General features: G+C 34.1%; 3 protein-coding genes and 1 non-coding gene across 4 annotated transcripts; 1 reads left to right on the top strand and 3 right to left on the bottom strand.

Moving 5' to 3' along the window:
• Positions 1 to 694: 694 nt before the first annotated feature.
• LOC102591604 (prolycopene isomerase, chloroplastic) lies at positions 695 to 6,950 on the bottom strand. Its single transcript, XM_006339123.2, has 13 exons — positions 5,846 to 6,950; positions 4,314 to 4,520; positions 4,124 to 4,223; positions 3,638 to 3,720; positions 3,494 to 3,550; positions 3,262 to 3,414; positions 2,600 to 2,678; positions 2,314 to 2,462; positions 2,102 to 2,236; positions 1,885 to 1,998; positions 1,626 to 1,736; positions 1,418 to 1,526; positions 695 to 993 (listed from the first exon to the last, which is right to left on the bottom strand). The coding sequence occupies exons 1-13, from the start codon at positions 6,320 to 6,322 to the stop codon at positions 920 to 922; spliced, it is 1,848 nt and encodes a 615-aa protein (XP_006339185.1). The 5' UTR covers positions 6,323 to 6,950; the 3' UTR covers positions 695 to 919.
• A 746-nt stretch (positions 6,951 to 7,696) lies between these two features.
• Positions 7,697 to 13,603, top strand: SPP2 (sucrose-phosphatase). Its single transcript, NM_001288181.1, is given in 9 exon segments — positions 7,697 to 7,744; positions 9,615 to 9,697; positions 9,767 to 10,066; positions 10,236 to 10,337; positions 10,503 to 10,697; positions 10,798 to 11,088; positions 11,572 to 11,758; positions 13,140 to 13,186; positions 13,276 to 13,603. Coding segments are annotated over 8 exon segments (1,278 nt in total). The 5' UTR covers positions 7,697 to 7,744; positions 9,615 to 9,637; the 3' UTR covers positions 13,372 to 13,603.
• Positions 13,604 to 14,845: 1,242 nt separating this feature from the next.
• LOC107061382 (uncharacterized) lies at positions 14,846 to 15,175 on the bottom strand. Its single transcript, XM_015310549.1, has one exon. It carries the CDS (start codon positions 15,173 to 15,175, stop codon positions 14,846 to 14,848), a length of 330 nt encoding a protein of 109 aa, XP_015166035.1.
• A 3,715-nt stretch (positions 15,176 to 18,890) lies between these two features.
• TRNAC-GCA (transfer RNA cysteine (anticodon GCA)) lies at positions 18,891 to 18,962 on the bottom strand. The gene has a single exon. It is a non-coding gene; the product is annotated as a tRNA-Cys (tRNA).
• Between the last annotated feature and the right edge of the window lie 816 nt (positions 18,963 to 19,778).

Here is a 19,778-nt window from a genome sequence, read left to right as displayed (position 1 = left end):
TAGAGAAGCTATGTTTTCATAAGTGATTTTCTGCATCAATGTAACATACAACATATACCTGGGAATTTTCTTTTTGTTTCACAACTATGGATCTGATTGTTACCAGATGGACGGAAATTACATGGTATAAACAAGGTTCAGTTTCTTTTATGTATACATAGTAGATGTTGAATCTCCCTTTAACTTCTTCGTGTGTTTTTACTTCTTTATATTTTGAACCTCATTAGTGAAAATCCTGACCTCACCATTGTTCGTGAGGATTGGGAATAAAAATGATAAATTCCTGTGGTTTTATTGTTTACACCTTCTGATGGTATTCTTGAGAAGCTTGAGAACATTCTTCTTATGTTTGCAAAACAGGTGCAATATATATGTCTTTGAATTCACCTCTGTTTGGTTAAAATTTATGAATCTATTTGTGAACAAGAGAACTTACCTAAAACTGTTTCCTTTTCAGCTTAACATTGAATTTTAAGCACTGCACAAAACAATCTATACTTGGTTGGTTATGGCAGTTAGAGTTTCAATATCTTCCTTTTGATTATAGAACACCTAAATTTGTATACATATGTATGATATTTCCACTAAGAATATAAGTAAGTCAATATCTATTGTTTAATGAGCATAATGAGGGATGAATTATATGTAAAAAAACACATCCCTAAATGCAAAGATGGAGATCAAATTCATGATAAATCCTTGAGCATAACAGATTGACTTACTTTGACAGAAAGTTGCAGAAAAGAAAAAGAAGACAATTAGCAGATTTGCAAAATTAAAATCTGAGATTTCTATACTGGAGGAACCTCAATTGGAACCTCATTTTCCAGTTTATTGATATCAAAAAAAGAAAATAAAAGAAAATACATAATGAACTTTTTTTTTGTCAAATGTTTCTTTTTAGCTCAACAAGTAGATATCATGCTAGTGTCCTTAACCAACCAAGTAGCCTAAGAAGAGCACTGTCCAGCACATCTGATTTTTTTTCAAACCCTGTGACAGAAAAAAGAGAAGATGTCAAACCAAATAGACAGTTACTTATATGGACTTTAAATTAAGGCGGAACACATCGACAACCTCTAAATAAGCCGTAAAATCTCTCCCTTGTTCCAATTAAAGCTAATGTGTATAGTTGAAGGAGGAGGTGACATATTTTGTGTGGTTGACTTATCTTATATAATAGGCGCTTTATCATGTGTTCACGTGCTCAATTGTAACATGTTATAGTTCGAGTGTCTAAATGAAATTTACTAGCAAATTTAAGGGGCTATTGATGCTCGACGTTGTAATAACTCATTCATTTTCACTTTTGAACGCCACATTGTAAATATTTGGTTGAGCTAATGATGTGTAAATAGATATTGCACAAATGGACTTTCAAGCTCAGAAAATGAACTATTTGGACTATCATGTTTACCTAAGTCAGCTGCAACACGATGAGCGCACATTACTCCTGAAAATGCTACAGCTATAACACCTTGTCCTGGGAAGCAACTATCGCCAACACAATATAGACCATCTATCGCCTGTAAGCTCAGAAACATTACGGAACAGTTTATTCTGTTTGCTTTTATTTACCAGCAGAGCAATAAAGCAACTACATACTGAAAGGATGATTAACTTACAGTGGTATTGAAAGGCATTCCCAGTAGTCCCTTAGGTGTTCCGCGTGGCATTGGTCCATAAGTACCACTATCACGAGCAAGGTATCGTCTGTGGGTCTTTGGTGTTCCCACCTACAAGAATTCAATTGTAAACATAGATGGTAAAACTCCACGGCCAAAACTATTTCAGCGAGCATAAGAGCATGTGGATTTGCTACTGAAGAAAGATAATATTGCTCATTATGAACAACTATTGAGTTCATAAAATAATGAATTTAACCTCCTTAAAGAGAATAGATGACTTAAGCCCTGGGAAGAGTGTTTTTTCAAGTCTGCTTATAATCCTTTCAGCAACAAGCTCTTTCTTCGCTTCATAGTCTTTCCGAGAGAGTCCCTAGTAAGGATAAAGGGCCATACTTTAATTTCCATAAAAAGGAAAAAGGGACATAGATGTAGAAGAGGTTACTACCAACACTCAGGGAGTGAACTGATTTTACCTCCCAATCTTCAATGCTCGACGTTGTAAAAATGTGAAGAATATGGTGTCCTTCTGGGGCCAATGAGGAATCAAGAACTGTTGGAATGCTCAAGAATATACTTCCATATGGTTTCTCCAAATTTGTCCAATCATCCTGTAAAATCAAGGAATCATGAATGGGAACATCAAGGATGAAAAAATAAATAGCAAATCAATTGAAGTGCATAGTACCTCGAGGACAAAATGGTGGCAATCAGTGTCTGGTGGGAGTACATCTGCTTTAACCCCCATATGAATAGAAAGAAACGAAGGTGCTTTTACATAAGCTTTCTGGAAATTTTCTTCTTCTTTTGGTAGATTCTCAGCTTTTAAAAGCTTTCCTACAAGGTAAGACACTTGACATGAGATGAAGAGATTTGAAGAGAATCAAATACGTGCAAGAAAACCACAGTATTGGCCTAAGACGAAAGAATCTTAAGGAAACATATAAATTATGCTGGATTCCTTGAAAACTAACCAAAAGTATCCCATCTGGTGGCATTCGATACTACAGTTTTAGCATAAAACTTCCTTCCGTCAGAAAGCTTTACTCCCACCTAAAGAAACAGAGAGTTAGAGAAAATGGCCTTGCACACATACTGGCAAAGACACCATCGAAGATGCAACACAAGAAACCATTAGTCATGTATGTACAGTAAAAGTGTAGAGATATCAGTAGAATAAACTTCAGGGGAGTAACTGAAATACAATTAAAGGGGATATAGGACCTACACAATGTTGTGATAAGTAAAATATCACACTGTATATCAATTACAACAGCTTTAGCAAAGCACAGCATTTTAAGAAAAGATATTTAATCTTCCTTCTTTGTTGCCCTCATTCTATTCTTCTTTTTCTATATACTTACCATCCAATTTTTTTAAAAATGTTTTAACACTCTAACATGCTAATGTTACCTTACATTTTAAAATGACATGCATTTAGGGACACCAAAGACATACCACATGGGAAGAAGATTTGACCACAGTTAAGAGTGTGTGAAGCATGAGTCCTTGAATGTCTAAAGAGTGTCGGCTACAATAATTCAACACGAACACCAGACTAAAGCTTTTGTATTTCATAATGGGAATAATCACTCATAACAAAAGTTTTAAAATAGTCTTACGACAGAAGACTCACAGCTTTGCCATTGTCCAAAATGATACTTGTGACATTTGCCCTATAAAGTATCTGACTTCCGTGATCATCCAATCCTTTTGCTAAGGATTTGGCGATCTCGCCAACTCCACCAACTGGGTAGTTGATTCCACCAAAATGTCTGTCACATAGAACCTGCAGAAATAAAACTGATGAGGAAGTGGAACTGGATATCAAGAATACAACACTGCCAAAGGTTAATACGCAGAATTACCATGCTTGCATTGATCATTGGTGTTTGTAATGCATTAACTGTACTCACAATAAAGCACTGCAAAAGAGAAAATAGAGTTGAATTCTTCAAAAGGTAAAGAAATCATCAGAGCTGATAATAAGTAACACAGATTATTCGCCTCACCTCTGCATCTATAAAGGACAGCAACCCGGAATCTTTTATATACTTCCGAGCGATGCTACCAGCATTCTGGGGCAAATAGTAGGCTGTAATGAATAATGATGGCATAAATCAAGATTCAACAGTAAGATATTCAAGCACGTTGCGCACTGCACGCATCAGCATGAAAGATGACTCCTTAAATGTTTTTGATGACTGAAGAATCTGTTTGGGGCCAACACTTAGGACCAACTGTAGTGTTCAAAACTCGGGGAAATGGCCCTTCCCCTTTACCATTCTTCACTTAAATAACAGCCCTTGTTCGCATGCCGTAGGGCTCAAACCGGTGACCAAAGTCACAAGTCCCACAACCTTTGTCACTTGAACAAAGCCCTTGGGGGCTAAAAAGTGACTCCCTAATTGGTGACTTATTCTTGAATTAGTCCCACCAATGGATATGTGCAAATTCCAGGAATACTATATTTGAAGTTAAAGCAAAGAAAAACTTACCAAGAGTCAAGCATTCAAGGGGCTTCTTAAAAAACTGGCCAAAAAGGTAGATGGGTTCCTCCAAAGACTTCAGTTCCAATGAATTCAGAGAATTAAAGATCTGTGCATCCATATTCAACAAATGATTTGAGTCTAAATCAAGAAGTCCAAAATTTAAAGCAAACCTGCAGACACCTTAATGAAGACAAACCTTCCAGCATTCACCGTAGAATTTGATAATCCCTTCCTTTTCATGTGGAAATTTACTCACAAGCTCTTCAATGAAGTCATCATATTCTCGGTGTATACGAACAGAAAGGTCATTTGGCAGGTGGAAATGTACAGTTGTTGGGTCAGGTATAACTTCTAGTTTACGTCCTACTGCTGCCAATGCTTGAGTAATTAAATTGAGGTTTCCCTGTCAAAAGATGTGAGACATTAGTTTAAATCTAACCAGGAACGACAATAGTCCAATCACGTGGAAGCACTGCAGACCATATAGCAATAGAAAAAAGCATACACCATGGCCAGTATAAACTATGTTAATGACCTTTCTGGTATATTTCTTGTATATGACCAAGTTGTCCTTGTTATTATCAATGAAAACCGTATTTGATTCAGAAAAAAATGTTAGTGACGTAGTTATTGTAGGTAATATTTGGATGCATTCTTGAATGAAACATAATCACTTCCACACTTTCAGACTATGGAGCTTGGAAAATTGAGATACTTCCTAGGCATCAAAGTGGCCCAATCTAGAGCATGGAACATGCATCAGACTGACTCGAGGAAACAGACATGTGGATATTTGACCCACTTGCCCTCTATTAAATCTAACTATAGAGATCGTGCGGGGTTAGAGAAGCCCCTCGCTGGTCAAGGTTAATGTGACACTCAGTAGGATACTATGATTTCATTCTTGTACACATCAAATCTGTTCCAAGAAATGAACAACTCTATGATCATATAGAAGATTAACACATTGTTAGTTATACAAGTGCAAATTAGGTAGGTGCACATTTTGACAGATGTTCCACCGGTGTGTGTTGTGTACTTGTTGATCGTATTGTGATAAGTAAGAAGTGAAATATAATTTCAGATTAGGGTATGGTAAGATAACAAGCAGTGGCAACAGAAACATGTGAACTGATTCAATGAAACAGCTGTATTTGAAACTGAAGTTTTACTCTATTGCAACAACATATATAAAAGCCGAGACTCTAGATACTATATTTTGGGCATTGTCCAAATCTATTCTCTTCTTTTCACAATGTAATCACAAAAGAAGGCCAGGGACAGGAAACCATATGGGACGGTCTTTATCATTGATATATCTTCCATATTTCTCCTAGTCTAGTGCATTACTTAAACATATACTTCAAAAAGTTTGCAATATTTTCTTATTAACCAGCAGATATATTTTCAATGTAATCTTATTTCCTCCAAAGGAAGATTACTTAAAAGAGTACTTGCATGGATAGCTAAGGCAATGAAGCAAATTTGATTTCGTCGAATCAAACAACAGCAGACAACATTTGAGGGTAATTAAAAGTAATATTCAATATGAAGGACTATAGTAGTGAACAAAATCTGTACAATCAACTAAACTTCAGCTAAACTAAATCATCTTATATCCATATCAACCACTCTTTCTAAGTCAATGCACTGACCTCATATCAAGTATTACTAATGCTTTCAAATTCTTCAAAACTCCTACTTAAAGCAATGATTCAGACAACTAACCTTATCACTGAATCCAAACATCACTGATGAACCAACATCAAACTTATAACCATCCCTCTCGTAAAAGCCGGAGCTTCCACCAGGAATAACATACTTCTCCAGAACTAAAACCTTAGCTCCCTTAACCGCCAGCTGCGTCGCTGCCACCAATCCACCTATTCCTGACCCTATAACAATGGCATCATAGCTGCCATTCTCATTTCCTTCTACATCACTACTTCCATAGCTCTCCACTCTTTTGTCTACATCTACAACTGCTTTCAAATTGGAAACAGTACCCCCTCTTCTTCCCTTAGCCTTGTCCACCCCCCAACTCAAGCAACAAAGCTGCTGCTGATCAGTACAATTTCCAATTCTCAAAGGGTCAAAACAAGAACTTCTCTGTTTATTGTATCTGGTTTTGCTATCACCCAAAGCTACAATCTTGCAGGTACCATCAAGAAGTGAATTAGGAAACATAAAACTCAAGGTACCCATTTCTCTATTTCACAAATTTTGGGCTCCCTGGAAAGTTAACCAAACAAGACTTGAACTTTTGCCTTGTGGGTTTCAAGCTATCCAATTCTTTACTTCTGCAGCTGCCAAAATAATGATAAATTAAAAAGATTGAATCTTTTTTTCTTTAAATTGCTGAAAACCCAAGATTACAAACACCATAAACTACAAAAATGGAATCTTGACAATTCTTTACTTCTGCAACTGCAAAAGCAGAGAGAATTGTAAAAACTTGAATCTTGTCACTTTAAATTGTTCAAAAACCAAGATTACAGGTACCAACAACTATAAAAATGGAATCTTGACAACTCTTAGGTCCTAGCCTATATAGATGAATAGAGTATATGAGCAAAGTGAGAGAAGTATTTAGGTGGATTTTGATGAGGTGGGTATGAGCAAAGTGAAGGGCTCTTCCCTTGTTTGTAGTGCTTGAAAAGGGAAGAGAAGTGGATTGGCATGATTCTAGTTTTGTGATTCCCAGTGGAATGAGACAATATGGCATTTTTTTGCTGGCCAAATTTTTGGTGCTTGCTGGCTTTGGTTAATGGTTAGTTATCTTTTAGGTTTCTCCTATAGGTGGGAGAAATTGGATTGTGAATATGCAAAAAGGTTTGGACTTTATTAAAAGGCTTTTGATATACACAATTTGGTCAAACTTAATTATCAATATAATGGAAATATATAAAACCTACTATATACTAATTATATACTTCCTTCATTTCGTGACATTATTTGACTTGACACGATATTTAATAAGTTTATATTCTTCTACAATAAATATTGTGTGATGTGAACTCAAATTAGTCTAGATCTTATGTTCAACATCCTTTCTCCTAGCAATCTTGTCCATGGACGCGGAGTAATGTCAAAAGCTCCACCAACATGTTTGGTTAGATTTCAAGATGGTCCCAACGTGTTCGGAATACATTTCACATAAATTACTTTTCGAGAGAAAAATAAAAGATCCTACCCCTCATTTGGAGCATTGGTGGTCAAACGGCCTGTATTATTATTTGTGATTCATAGAAACTAATTTGGATAGTCTATAACAATAATTACCAATCCAATATTATAATAGTTTCATATTGTATAAAAAATAATAAACAAAGCTACAAGCAAAATTCCAAACACCTAGTGAAAAGCATATTCTCTTTCTTTTCTTTTCTTTTTTTCCCAAATCTTTTAATTTTATCTAAGATCAATTTTTAAAATATTTTTTTTTTGTTTGGACAGGAATAAAAATAATACTATCCCATATTGGGTTACCTTTGTTGTGCTTACAAAAGAAGCGCCAAACAATTTGGATCCACATGGCTATACGCAATTAACTGTCTTTTGCCTATTTGCCATCTCTTTACACCCAAAATATTCATTTTTTGTTTGTTTCCCCAAATCCCATTTCAGGTAACCCTTTTGCTCCCTCTTTACATTTTTGTACATTTCTTTTTATTTTGGTAATTAATTTACGTGTATCTCGACTTATTTGTACGTGTGCTTTGCTTTAAGGAACCCCTTTTGAAAATTATATTGTGGGAATCGAGAAAAGATTAGATTTTTAATATATATGAAGTGTTGAATCCCTTTGTTATAGTGAGGTGGCAAAAGGGTGTTCAAGATTATGTTAGATCATAGGTTAAAATTTCAGGTGTGATGGGCCATATGTGTTTGTACTAGATTTGCTGCTGATCATTGAGGATTAACTAATCTGTTCAATCTTTATTGGGATTTGTAGTAAGAATTCAGTTGTGTGTAGAATCTGATTCTGTTTGTTATTTGTGTATATTGAGGAAGATGTGATGATGAACTTGATTGAATTTTGGTGTTGGGTTGAGTTGATTTGGATTTTCTTTGGTGATTTTGGGTAAAAAATGTTATTTTGATTGATTCAGGACTCTAAACCTAGATCCCTTTTCGTGGGGTTTCTTTTATTGATGAAGACTTGATGAGTTGTTATTGAATTTAGGAGTAGTAATCCAAGAAATGGCTTTGGAATGAAAATGGAAGTTCTGGACATCCCATTTCATAGTCTACTTTTTCTTAATTTTTTTTCAAATCCTGTAGTTTTTGACTGTGCACAACTGATAAGATGACAGGTTTCCTCTGTAGAGGATTTGGTACTTTAACATGCTAGTTTGTGAATCTGTTAAATATTTGTCAAATTCAAGCTTGTTCAAGTAATATTTATCTTTAATTAATTTGAGTTATGACGTTGAAGTGGGAATTTGCCCCCTAATTTAAGGTTTTTATGGTTGGAAATGGATAAATCGTTGCCCATACACTTGTATCCAGGGGCGAAGCTAGTCAGAGTGAAGGGGGTTCGGTTGAATCCCCTTCCTCGAAAACTGGCTTTGTTCAAACTAGTGATAAATGAACAAGACAGGTACACAAGAAAGAGATAAAAGAAGAGATTTTTTGCTGCTATATGAGTTTTCATGAAGCTGGTCTGAAACCTTTAATATTTCATATTCAGCAGAGATATTTCTTTCTTCTTGTCTCTCGTTTCTTATTGGTGTCCATCTTTGTTTGTGGAGTATGTTGAGTTAAAATTTGATGGATAGAGTTCATACCTTTGCTTGATATACTAGGGACTATTACTAGCTCCAGCAAACTTTTCATTCTCTAGGTTCTTTTGTTTTATAGATAATATCATTGAGACTCATTTACCCTATCCGTTCCTTTATGATTGAATTAACTTATATTGGGGAAAAGGGATGGAATTCTATAATTCGACCATTATGGATTAGCTGGTCCCATCTGACTATCTCAGCATGCTCGACCCTGAAAGCCCATTGTGTCCCTCATGGGTAATTTTGTTTAAGATGGAATTTTCCTTGGAATGAGACTTGATAAAAATAAAAAATTTATATCCAGTAAACGCATCTCTAGTTATATAGTCTTACCAAATCTCGCTCGTGAACCAAACAATTCTTATGGGTTCTATAAGTAATTGTGGACATATTGTGATTGGGTCACAATCATTTACTGCACTATATAGAGAAAAAACTGGCTTCTGTGTACTAGTGGATTTCTCTTATGAGCTTTATCTCTAATTGACAAGCTTTTGATGTTGCTCTCATCAGTGCTATCTGAAAGATGATAAAGCTAGCATTTTTTAGGAACATGTGTCTCTATTATCCTCGAAAATATTATGTTATCTTCTATTGCTTCCATTTTTATTGTTCTATGTTTTGCATATCGTTGCGTGTTCCCGAGGATAGGCAAGTTTAGCAATAATTCTGAACTTCTTCAACTTTTTTATTCCATCTTGTTCCAGGTTGAAGCCAATTTACATCAATCATGGATCGGCTAACCAGTGCTGCACGTCTCATGATAGTCTCGGATCTTGACCATACAATGGTGGGTTTGTCATAGTTGTCATTTCTCCTTTATATGCTGCTGTCACTTACATAAGACCTTGTTTTACAGGTAGATCATCACGATTCCGAGAACCTTTCTCTGCTTAGGTTCAATGCTTTATGGGAAGCCAATTATCGTGATAACTCTTTGTTAGTGTTCTCTACTGGGAGATCACCTACACTTTACAAGGAATTAAGGAAAGAAAAGCCCATGCTAACCCCAGATATTACAATTATGTCTGTGGGAACTGAAATAACATATGGTAACACTATGGTGCCTGATGATGGTTGGGAAACATTTCTGAATAACAAGTGGGATAGAAAGATAGTAACAGAGGAGACAAGCAAGTTTCCTGAACTCAGTCTGCAGGTACATTTATGGGTTGACATCAGATCATATGTTACTTCAGTTTCAATTACCAAGATTAAATTTGAATTCTATAACTTGAAAATCAAGTATGGTTTAAAAATAGTTTGTAAGCTGAAACATAACTTGAGCAATTGATGTCTATAAAAGCAACTTCTTTTGATCCGTGCAGTCAGAAACAGAGCAGCGACCACACAAGGTCAGTTTCTATGTTCAGAAAGAGAAAGCTCAAGATATAATGAAAACTCTTTCCAAGCGCTTGGAAGAACGTGGGGTATGATACAAATTCTCACTTCAGATTTGGCATCAATATGACTAGGTTCATAAAGGAAGATGATATCATGTCGTTCTTGCTATGATTCCAGTGAACACAATTCTTTAGATTCATATTGAGCTTCATTTCTTTTTTATCTCATTTATTTTCTGTCGTGATCATCAGCTGGATGTCAAAATAATTTACAGTGGAGGGATGGATCTAGATATATTACCACAAGGTGCTGGCAAAGGACAAGCACTTGCATATCTGCTTAAGAAACTGAAGAGCGAGGGAAAATTACCAAGCAACACCCTTGCCTGCGGTGACTCCGGGAATGACGCTGAATTATTCAGTATCCCAGATGTGTATGGTGTAATGGTTGGTGGTTCAGCTATTATCCAACATATCTTTATAATCGGGTAATATATTCTCATGTTTGTGATGATAAGTACTCTGAAAATGTACAGTCACTTTACAGGTAGCTAATGCGCAGGAGGAATTACTGCAGTGGCATGCTGCAAATGCAAAAAATAATCCCAAAGTAATTCATGCATCAGAGAGGTGTGCCGCCGGTATCATACAAGCCATTGGTCATTTCAAACTAGGTCCAAGTACCTCCCCAAGAGACGTTACGGATTTATCAGATTGCAAGATGGACAACTTTGTTCCTGCCTATGAAGTTGTCAAATTTTACCTGTTTTTTGAGAAATGGAGGCGTGGAGAAATTGAGCATTCTGAGCATTATCTGTCAAACCTGAAAGCAGTGTGTGTATGTTTATTACCCTATACCTACTGTAATTTCTTGTCTTATGTGTAGTGATGTGTATTTCGTATTTTCGTTTATGAATTTAACCGTGCATTCTAAAGAATTTTTCCTCCCCAAGTCTGGACAGAATATAAGCACTATTTTGTGTTTTTTTTACGTATAACTTCAATTGAGGTATCCTCCTTGTGTTGCTGAACTCTCTCCACCATCATAAAGAGAATCTTGACTCTCTCTACCACCATAAAGAGAAGCCTGTATAGTTCTATTTGTGGTAGCTACATATATGAACTTCAAGTAACAAACTATAAAGTAGTATTACATGCTCAATTAAAAAGAAGTGATATCCTATACGTTCCATGTACTCTCTCTGGTTTTTGTTTTTATGGTTGAGTGGGATGCTGAAGGTGAGAGCTGGGTTTAATTGAGGCCATTGCTTCTCATTGTGGCTGGAGATCCTTATTTTTTTTAACTCTTCTGTTGCTGCAGAGACCATCTGGTACTTTTGTTCACCCATCTGGTGTTGAGAAATCCCTTCAGGAATGTGTAACTTCATTCGGAACATGTCATGCTGACAAACAGGGGAAACAATATCGTGTTTGGGTCGATCAAGTTTTACCTTCACAGGTTGGTTCAGACTCATGGTTAGTGAGTTTCAAGAAGTGGGAGCTCTCTGGTGAGTATATGTTACCTCATGAGCCGGTCTTTCATTTTGCTCTCAACTTTGTACATGCTTCTAAATGTCACTGTGTTTCTCTTCACTTTTTTTTACAATCTATCACATGCTTTTCCCACACTGTGCCTTCGATGTAATACTTCCAACCTCATTTACTAAATTCTGTCCCTTCCTCGGTGTGTTTGTGTGACTCAAACACCCTTTTATTGGATCTGCTCTCCATCTTAATGAAGATATGTTTTTCTTCCTTCCATGGTAGTGAAGTAATTTTGTGAAGAGGCTTAAGGAGGTACCCAAGACTCTGTAGTTCATTAATATAACTTGGTATTAGATCTGCTTACATTTCAAATTCACATCTTAAACGGAGATGGGGTAAAGAGATATTACTTATGTTGTTGAAGTAGAAATCTTTTGGGACTGAGGCCTAGTTGTTATTTTTGAAATAGAAATCTTTTGTTCATTTCAAGCATGTAAACTTCATTTGACGTCAGGATCTGTACATGTTGATGTTGAAGCTGTATTCCAGCACCAGAGACGGCTATTAGGAAATAGCTGAATCCCGAAGCCATTCTTAAACATGCCTTAAATAAGATAATTATTTTGGCTCATTCCGCTGGATTGCTTTCTCTTTGCTAGCTCAATCATACAGCAGAATTACTTGCACAGTCCTGCAATCACCACCATCATAATCTACCAACCATACACAGAATCATCTGTTCCTTATCCTACGGAACTTCTAGAGCATACACCAAATCCACTGTTAGGCCTCTACAAAACCTCTTCAAGCTTCAACTGTGGATATTGGTAGTTGAAGCATAGAGAGTCGAGCATAGTAATGAGTCAAGCATCTAGCTTTTTCAGTTGAGCTTGTGTGAGGTTTAGGTGCTACAATTGTAATATTTGAGCCCCTAATCATTGGATTACAGTGCCTACACAGCTTTGGTCTGCTAAGAAAGTCTAACCAGAATAATCTTACCACTGAATACGCTCCCTATTTTCCTATCTGATTTCACCATAGGTAGTCAAGTTTAGGTAAACTATCATGCGTATTCCTGCTTCTGATGGGATGTGAGATGAGATCATGTAGTGATGTAGCTTCAGATATTTCATGCCATTATAGTCCTTTCATAAGGTCGTTAATGGTCGGTCAGTACTGGATCAGCACAGTAGCGGAGCAGCTCCATTTGTTAGCTGCTTGCCTTTACCTGCAACAAATGGACTTAACTGTTAGTCTCTGAAGGAAAAATGGGGCTGTCATAAGTAACCACCAATTTGTTGCAAGCAGGACTAATCAATGCTTATGCAATACTTGCATTTTCGTTCTCATATTTTTTCTTATTGTTTTCGCGATTTCTGTCTAACAAATTGCTAATTCGTGCAGGTGAAGACATGCGATGCTGCATAACCACAGTCCTATTAAGTTCAAAGGTAAAATTTCAACATTACAGACCGAAAGGAATTTTTCCACGTAAAAATCATACAACTGAAACCTGTTGTAATCTCCTCTTTGCTCGCAGAATAAGACTGTTGCAGACGGGCTCACTTGGACTCACGTACATCAGACATGGCTGCACGGTGATGCATCAAGTGACTCCGCAACCTGGTTCTTTTAGATTGCCATCTCAGTGTATTAACTCTGAAAATTCAGCACCCTTTTACCAGTTCACACCCAGAATAAACACAATATACAAACTATAGTTGATAATCAATGTATTACCATCTAAACCAGTGAAGATGGCTTTATCTTTTGTGTACTATAAAGAATTATATTAGTATCTATAGTTGTTCTTGTATTTGATTCAGAATTCAAGATGAGATTGTTGCAAATTATTGCATATTTAAGTTACAAAATCAAGAACATTGAAGTAACTACTAACTTCATCCACTACAACATTAAAGTCACAAAACTATATTTTCCGGGTGGGGTTAGAGAAGAGTAGGATATACTAAAACCTTATCTCTATTTTTGTGGAAAAGAGGTTATTTTTAATTGACACTCGGCTCAAAAAAGCGTAATCAAAATAGGTTTGGAAGAAAAATAATGACATCACAATAACGAGATACACGGAGCAAATGAAGCAACATGTAATAGTGAAAAATGAAAAATAAGATATTACTCGACGATTAGTTGATATTACAAATATAGAGTAGAGGAGATAGATCCCCTACCTTTTTCATTTAAAAATGTAGCAATACTTAGACTACATATTACCCTAATTTCTGTCGTGAAATTACACAATTTCTATTTAGGGTCATGTTCACAATAAGTTAAAGGTGTGACGTGTCTAATCTAATTATCTCACCTCTCCCCATGTTTTTCTTTGGCCTACTTTTGCTTCTCCTAAAACTTGTTATAGCTAACTCAATTCTTCTCAAGTCTGAACTATATCAGTCCCGTTTTCCTCATCTTATCGGTCATGGAGGTCATTCCCACCTTGTATTGTATAACTTCGTTCCTAATTTTATTTCTCCTTAATTATATGCTCACACATCTATCTGAGTATCTCATTTTCGCTACATTTTTCTTTTGAGCATGTACATTCTTGACTAGCAAGCAATTTTCTCCATACATCACTATGAGTCTAACAACTACTTTGTAGAACTAATTACCTTAAAGCCTTGGTGTGACACAAATTTATCACACAATTTTCCAGACGCGAGTTTTTATTTCACTCATCCCGATCTAATACGACGTGTGACATCACGTCTCGAGCGGTTGAAAAAATTGACTTTTATGTATTTGGTTTGGATTGTAAATTTAAAATAACCCTAACACAATTGGTTTAGTTTGATATTTGAAAAATCCTAAGCAACCTTTAGATTCTAAGTTCTGTCTCCAAGCATTTAACCTATCGTTAAGTACTCTATCGCGCGTCTGAATGTTCCCTAATCGCGATTGATATAAAAGCACGTGTAAATTCACGACATTCGAGAAAAGCAAATAAATAAATAAAAATAAAAATAGCACATTAAAAGATCAAACACTATCATATAGTGTTGTTCCTTTTGTTAATCCAAATATTTTAGTTGTTACAAGATTTCATCACCAAATCTTTCCATATTTTATATCAACAACATTTACCAAATTTATTTAGTTAAGACACTAATTTTTTCAAGGCACTCACTAGCAACCCCTTGAATCCAATTATCAAATTGCCTAAATTCAGTATCCTCTCCATATATTGAAATAGCACATTCATTGCAAGTATCAATATCTGTTGTCATTGCACTAATATCCAAATTTGCTTTATAATAATCTTTTGCTTTCACATCTTCTTCAGCTTTCTTCATCGCATCTACAGCATCTTGATACACTGATTTACATGTCTCTAAACAATCCGTCGCGTAAATGTCAGTATCTGGTTCCTCTAGACGTTGTTCAATCACATTTGCGATAAATTCTTCTGTCTTTGTCATCGTTGCTTCCATCATCGAGTTGATAAATACAGATACATCTCTAGTATTTGGGACGGTAGGTATATTTTTCGGAATTTCAATAGTTGCCTTAGGGGCTACATTAGAGGACGAGGACGAGGACGAGGATGAGGATGAGGATGGTTTAATTGGTGCATGGGAAGGTGCATGGGTTTTAGGTTGAATATTATATGCCTTAGAAGGAATTGTTGTAAGGAATAAAGAAATGGTAAATACAATAATAATTTTGTTAAAAAATGCCATTGTCTTTCTTTTTAATTTATTAAAAAGAAAGATAATGGGGAAAAGAAAGATGTGAAATTATGGAAATTCATTGGGAGTGTATTTATAGATAAAATGTGTTAATTTGTTTTATTGGCTATGCTTAAATATAGATTTTCAAGTGATTAATATTAAACTTCATTTGACAAAACTTGTTTATTATATATAGGATGATAGATTTTTTTTTCTTTGCCACACAAACTCAACCACTCACACAATATTGAATCAAATTAATTAATGGTGTTCATTATATATATACCAGTGTAGTTTTGGTCCTTTAAATTTCGAAAAAATCATCAAAATATATCTCTTATTTTATCATAATCTCTAAAATTCCCAATTATTTTTAAAAAATTCAAAAATCTCCCTTCGGATACATCACTATTCTCTCGCAGATACATCCCTATCCCTCTCCTCTCGGATGCATCCATCTGCTATTGTTTTTGTGCAATAAGTGATATGTTTGGTTTATAAATTATATAATGCATATGTTGTGCCTAGTGTAGTTTTACTTAATACGATTTGCTAGACGTTTTTTGGTTAAATCTTTCGCCTCATATCTAATATACAGAGTGTGTTAAAATATTTTTGTTCGAAAACCAAATGTGTTACGAAATAGATATTGAACCTAACTCAATTTTTATAAAAACTAGTTTCAAAAAGTAAGAATTATGTTAGAATATTCAAGGAAACAATTTTGCTTGCCTCCTATCAAAACTATTTGAGACATAATATTTAAGAAATTAACATCTAAATATATGTTATTTATTGAAGCAGTTGTACTGGAATCACTTTTTTTTTTTTAAAAAACGATATTATCATGTGAGGGTAGGGGTGGGCGTGGTATGATATAGTTAGGTATTTGAAACTTTGATTTCGTAATTTTAATGTTCGTGTTTTAAAAACTATTATATCATTATCATACCAAGTTAATACGGTATGGTTTGGTATTTTTGAAGTTCGATTTCGATATTCTGCGGTATGGTAAATCGGTAATCATAGTCTTGTTCAACTTTGACTAATATATATTCGTATAATAGAGTATTATGACTTCAACAAATCCAAAAAAATCTCAATTATATCATACTAACACATTATACAAGTAGAAATGTATTTAAAAGAAAGTACAAATACAACAAGACTAGGTATTGGTGTATATAAGTTAAATCGTTTCAAAATATTGCATGTTTGACGTATAAACTATGCTCCAACAAAAGTTTTAAAATTAAAATTGCTAAAAAAACATATATAATACAGCAGAAATTATATTGTTAACAATAAAACTGTTTTATTGAACGAATTTTTCCCTTTAGCAACAAAACCCAATACGTTATCAAAATTAGAACATTAATTAAAAAATCAAATTATCCAGGTTATCATAATTATAATTAAATTCCATCCAAACAACCTTAATAAATTGAAAAGCTTTAACTTTTATGCATTGAGGATACAATAGTAATTTTTTATGTTATCAGGTCACTCAAAATATAATTACAATTAATATCATTAAAAAAAAAAATGTGAATGTTACAATGAAACAAAACATACTAATAGTGTATAAGCAATCTTTTTTTTTTTAATTACTGTCAGTGTATATAAGTTAATTTATTTATTTTAACTGCTAAAGCCCACGATCTTTTCCATGGCATCGACAGTAACTTTTCCTGCCCAATCATCAAATTTAATAAATTCTTGATCATCACCATAAATTTCTTTAACACAATCCATGCAAGTTTCTAAATCAGTAGATAATGCACTAAGGTCAACATTTGCACTATAATAAGCTCCACTATCAACATCTACCATTGTTTTTTTCATCGCATCGACTGCGTTTTCGTACACTTCTTTGCATACTAAAAGACAATCTTTAACAAATGCATCAGCTGAGGGATCAATTAGACGTTTTTCAACAACATTATTGAGAAATTGCTCCGTTTTTGTAACGGTGGTTACCATAAGTGAGTCAACGTAATTGTTGACCGACTCTTTGTTGCCTAATTGAACGTTGCCATTTGGCATTTCAAGATTTAGCGATGATGATGGTGATGGTGATGGTGATGGTGAGCCGTTTGGCGATGATGATATGTAGGAAATACCTATTGGGGAGGGGGTGGGGGAAGCAATGTTGAATTGAAAAACAAGAAAAGAAAGGGAAATGACAAGTAAGACTTGGTTGTGGAGAGCCATTTTTTTTTTCCTTTTTCTTCTTTTATTGATTCACAAGGAAGAAAAAAGGAAAAAAAATGATAATTTATTATTATGAGGGAAAGATGAAATGATTTAACTAGGGTTGTATTTATATTTAGGAAGAGTGAGAAGTTTATATGGAGATCCAAGAAAATAGATTGTCTAAAGGTGAATATTTTGGCCTTATTACAAGGCAAGTGTGGGCTATAGGTCAAGTTGTTTGTTAGAATTTTAAAATTTAAGGGTCGTTTGGTAGTGTATTAGAAAAAATAATGCATATATTAGTCTTGTGTATTACTAGTACCTTGTTTGGTACTCTTTTTCAACATATGTATAACATTAGTTATACACTCTATTGTGTATTAAGGTGTGCATTGCTAATACCATGGATTTCTATGTATTAGCAATGCAATGGTTTTAATGCATGCATGAAAATGATTTAAAAAAAACCCAATTGTCCCTCAAAACCTTTTTTAACATCTTTTCCACCATAAAAGTGGCAGCTATCTTTGTAAGTAATTTTGTAATGTAATACATACTATTTTTAATGCATCAAACCAAACAATGCATTAAAATAATCTATGTATAATTAATGCAAGCATAACTAATACATGCATTACTAATACACTTTATTTAACATTATTCTTATACACTCTTTCAAACGACCCCTTAGTGTTATAGTACTTTACAATTTACATGTGTCAAAACTTCCCCAATTTCATTTTATTTGTCTAGAATATTATAACTAGCTAAATTCCCTTTTTAACATTTTAGTTTTTTCGATTAACTTTTTTGATAAGTTAAAAATAAATTATAGATAAGTAAATAGTTTTATATGAAATTCAGAAAACATTCATATCTCAAGTGTTGAAAGCTACTACTAAGGAACCCTATCTAGAAAGGATAGACAATTGAGAGATCATATAGCTAGGGCGATAGCGACAGACATAGAAACTGAACTAAATTTAAAGATTACTTCTGTGAAGGAAAGGAAAGAATTATTTAAGCGATAACAACTAAATACTTACATTAAATTTAAATCATATTAATTTAATTACTATGATTAAATTAAGGTAAGAATATATTTAAATATAATATACACACAAAATAAGAATGCCTCCAAATAATTTGACATTTTATATTTATTAAGATCTAGTAAACTTTTGTATCAGTTTCTTTTCCTAGTAATAAACCATAGAGTTTCCTCGAGAAAATTAAAGAAAGAATAATAAAATTACATAAATTAAAAAGGGCCCAACCGGGTTCGAACCGGTGACCTCTTGATCTGCAGTCAAATGCTCTACCACTGAGCTATGGACCCTTTGATGTTAAATGCAACTATAATATTATAGATAACCAAACAACTATAAAAAAAGAATTTGTTGTTTGTTGCATTTAAGTATATGCTTAGACTAGATACGTTTATCATTTTCTCTGTTTCGATTTATATGACACAATAAAAATTTTGAGAGTCAACTAAGTTTTTTTTAATTGAAATTTCTTTATGTATGTGAATTTTAAATATTTAAAGTTATTAATAATTGTGATTTATAGTAATTTTTATGTAGTTTTTAAATATGTAATGTTTGTTTCAAAAAATCTTAAAGCTTCTAAATTTGCATCAAAATTTAGAATTTTAGAATCTCAAAATTCCAATAGTTCCATATAAATTTGGATACGAGTGACTACAACATTCTTCCCCCCTTCCTATTCAAAACATAAATATCTTGTGAGTTTAGTTGAAGCCATAGTTTTATTTACAAATTCAATATAATTCAATAGCTTTAACTTAAATTTTATTTTTATATTATGTATAAATTATTTATTTAGAATTCAATAAATTATTCCTTACTTGTAAACTCATAGTTTATTAAAATTTAGAGCTAATAAATTCAAAATTCTAATTTCTTACGTAAACATGACACTTGAATACCCAACCAACTTCTATACCTACAATAATAATATATTTTTTATATATGCAATAAAAATATCCCTCATGAAAACTTGTGTTTTATGGGACAATTAAATTCATTTGCCGCCCCACCAATTTCCCACTTTTTCAGGAATAATAATAATATCATGCATCATCTATTGGAAGTAGATGTCTGATTGTCGTTTGATACGAGGGATAAAAATT

The sequence above is a fragment of the Solanum tuberosum genome, unplaced genomic scaffold (assembly GCF_000226075.1).
Source record: "Solanum tuberosum cultivar DM 1-3 516 R44 unplaced genomic scaffold, SolTub_3.0 scf00008, whole genome shotgun sequence".
NCBI lineage: Eukaryota > Viridiplantae > Streptophyta > Magnoliopsida > Solanales > Solanaceae > Solanum > Solanum tuberosum.
The sequence above is the reverse complement of the archived record's forward strand: the minus strand, read 5'-3'. Positions and strand labels throughout refer to the sequence as shown.

Coding starts and splice junctions, on each gene's coding strand:
- LOC102591604 (XM_006339123.2), bottom strand. CDS start 6,322: ATGGGTACCTTGAGTTTTATGTTTCCTAATTCACTTCTTGATGGTACC. Junction 4,521..5,845: donor TGTTTGGATTCAGTGATAAG/GTTAGTTGTCTG, acceptor ATCTTTTGACAG/GGAAACCTCAATTTAATTAC. Junction 994..1,417: donor TCGTGTTGCAGCTGACTTAG/GTAAACATGATA, acceptor TTTCTGTCACAG/GGTTTGAAAAAAAATCAGAT.
- LOC107061382 (XM_015310549.1), bottom strand. CDS start 15,175: ATGACAAAGACAGAAGAATTTATCGCAAATGTGATTGAACAACGTCTA.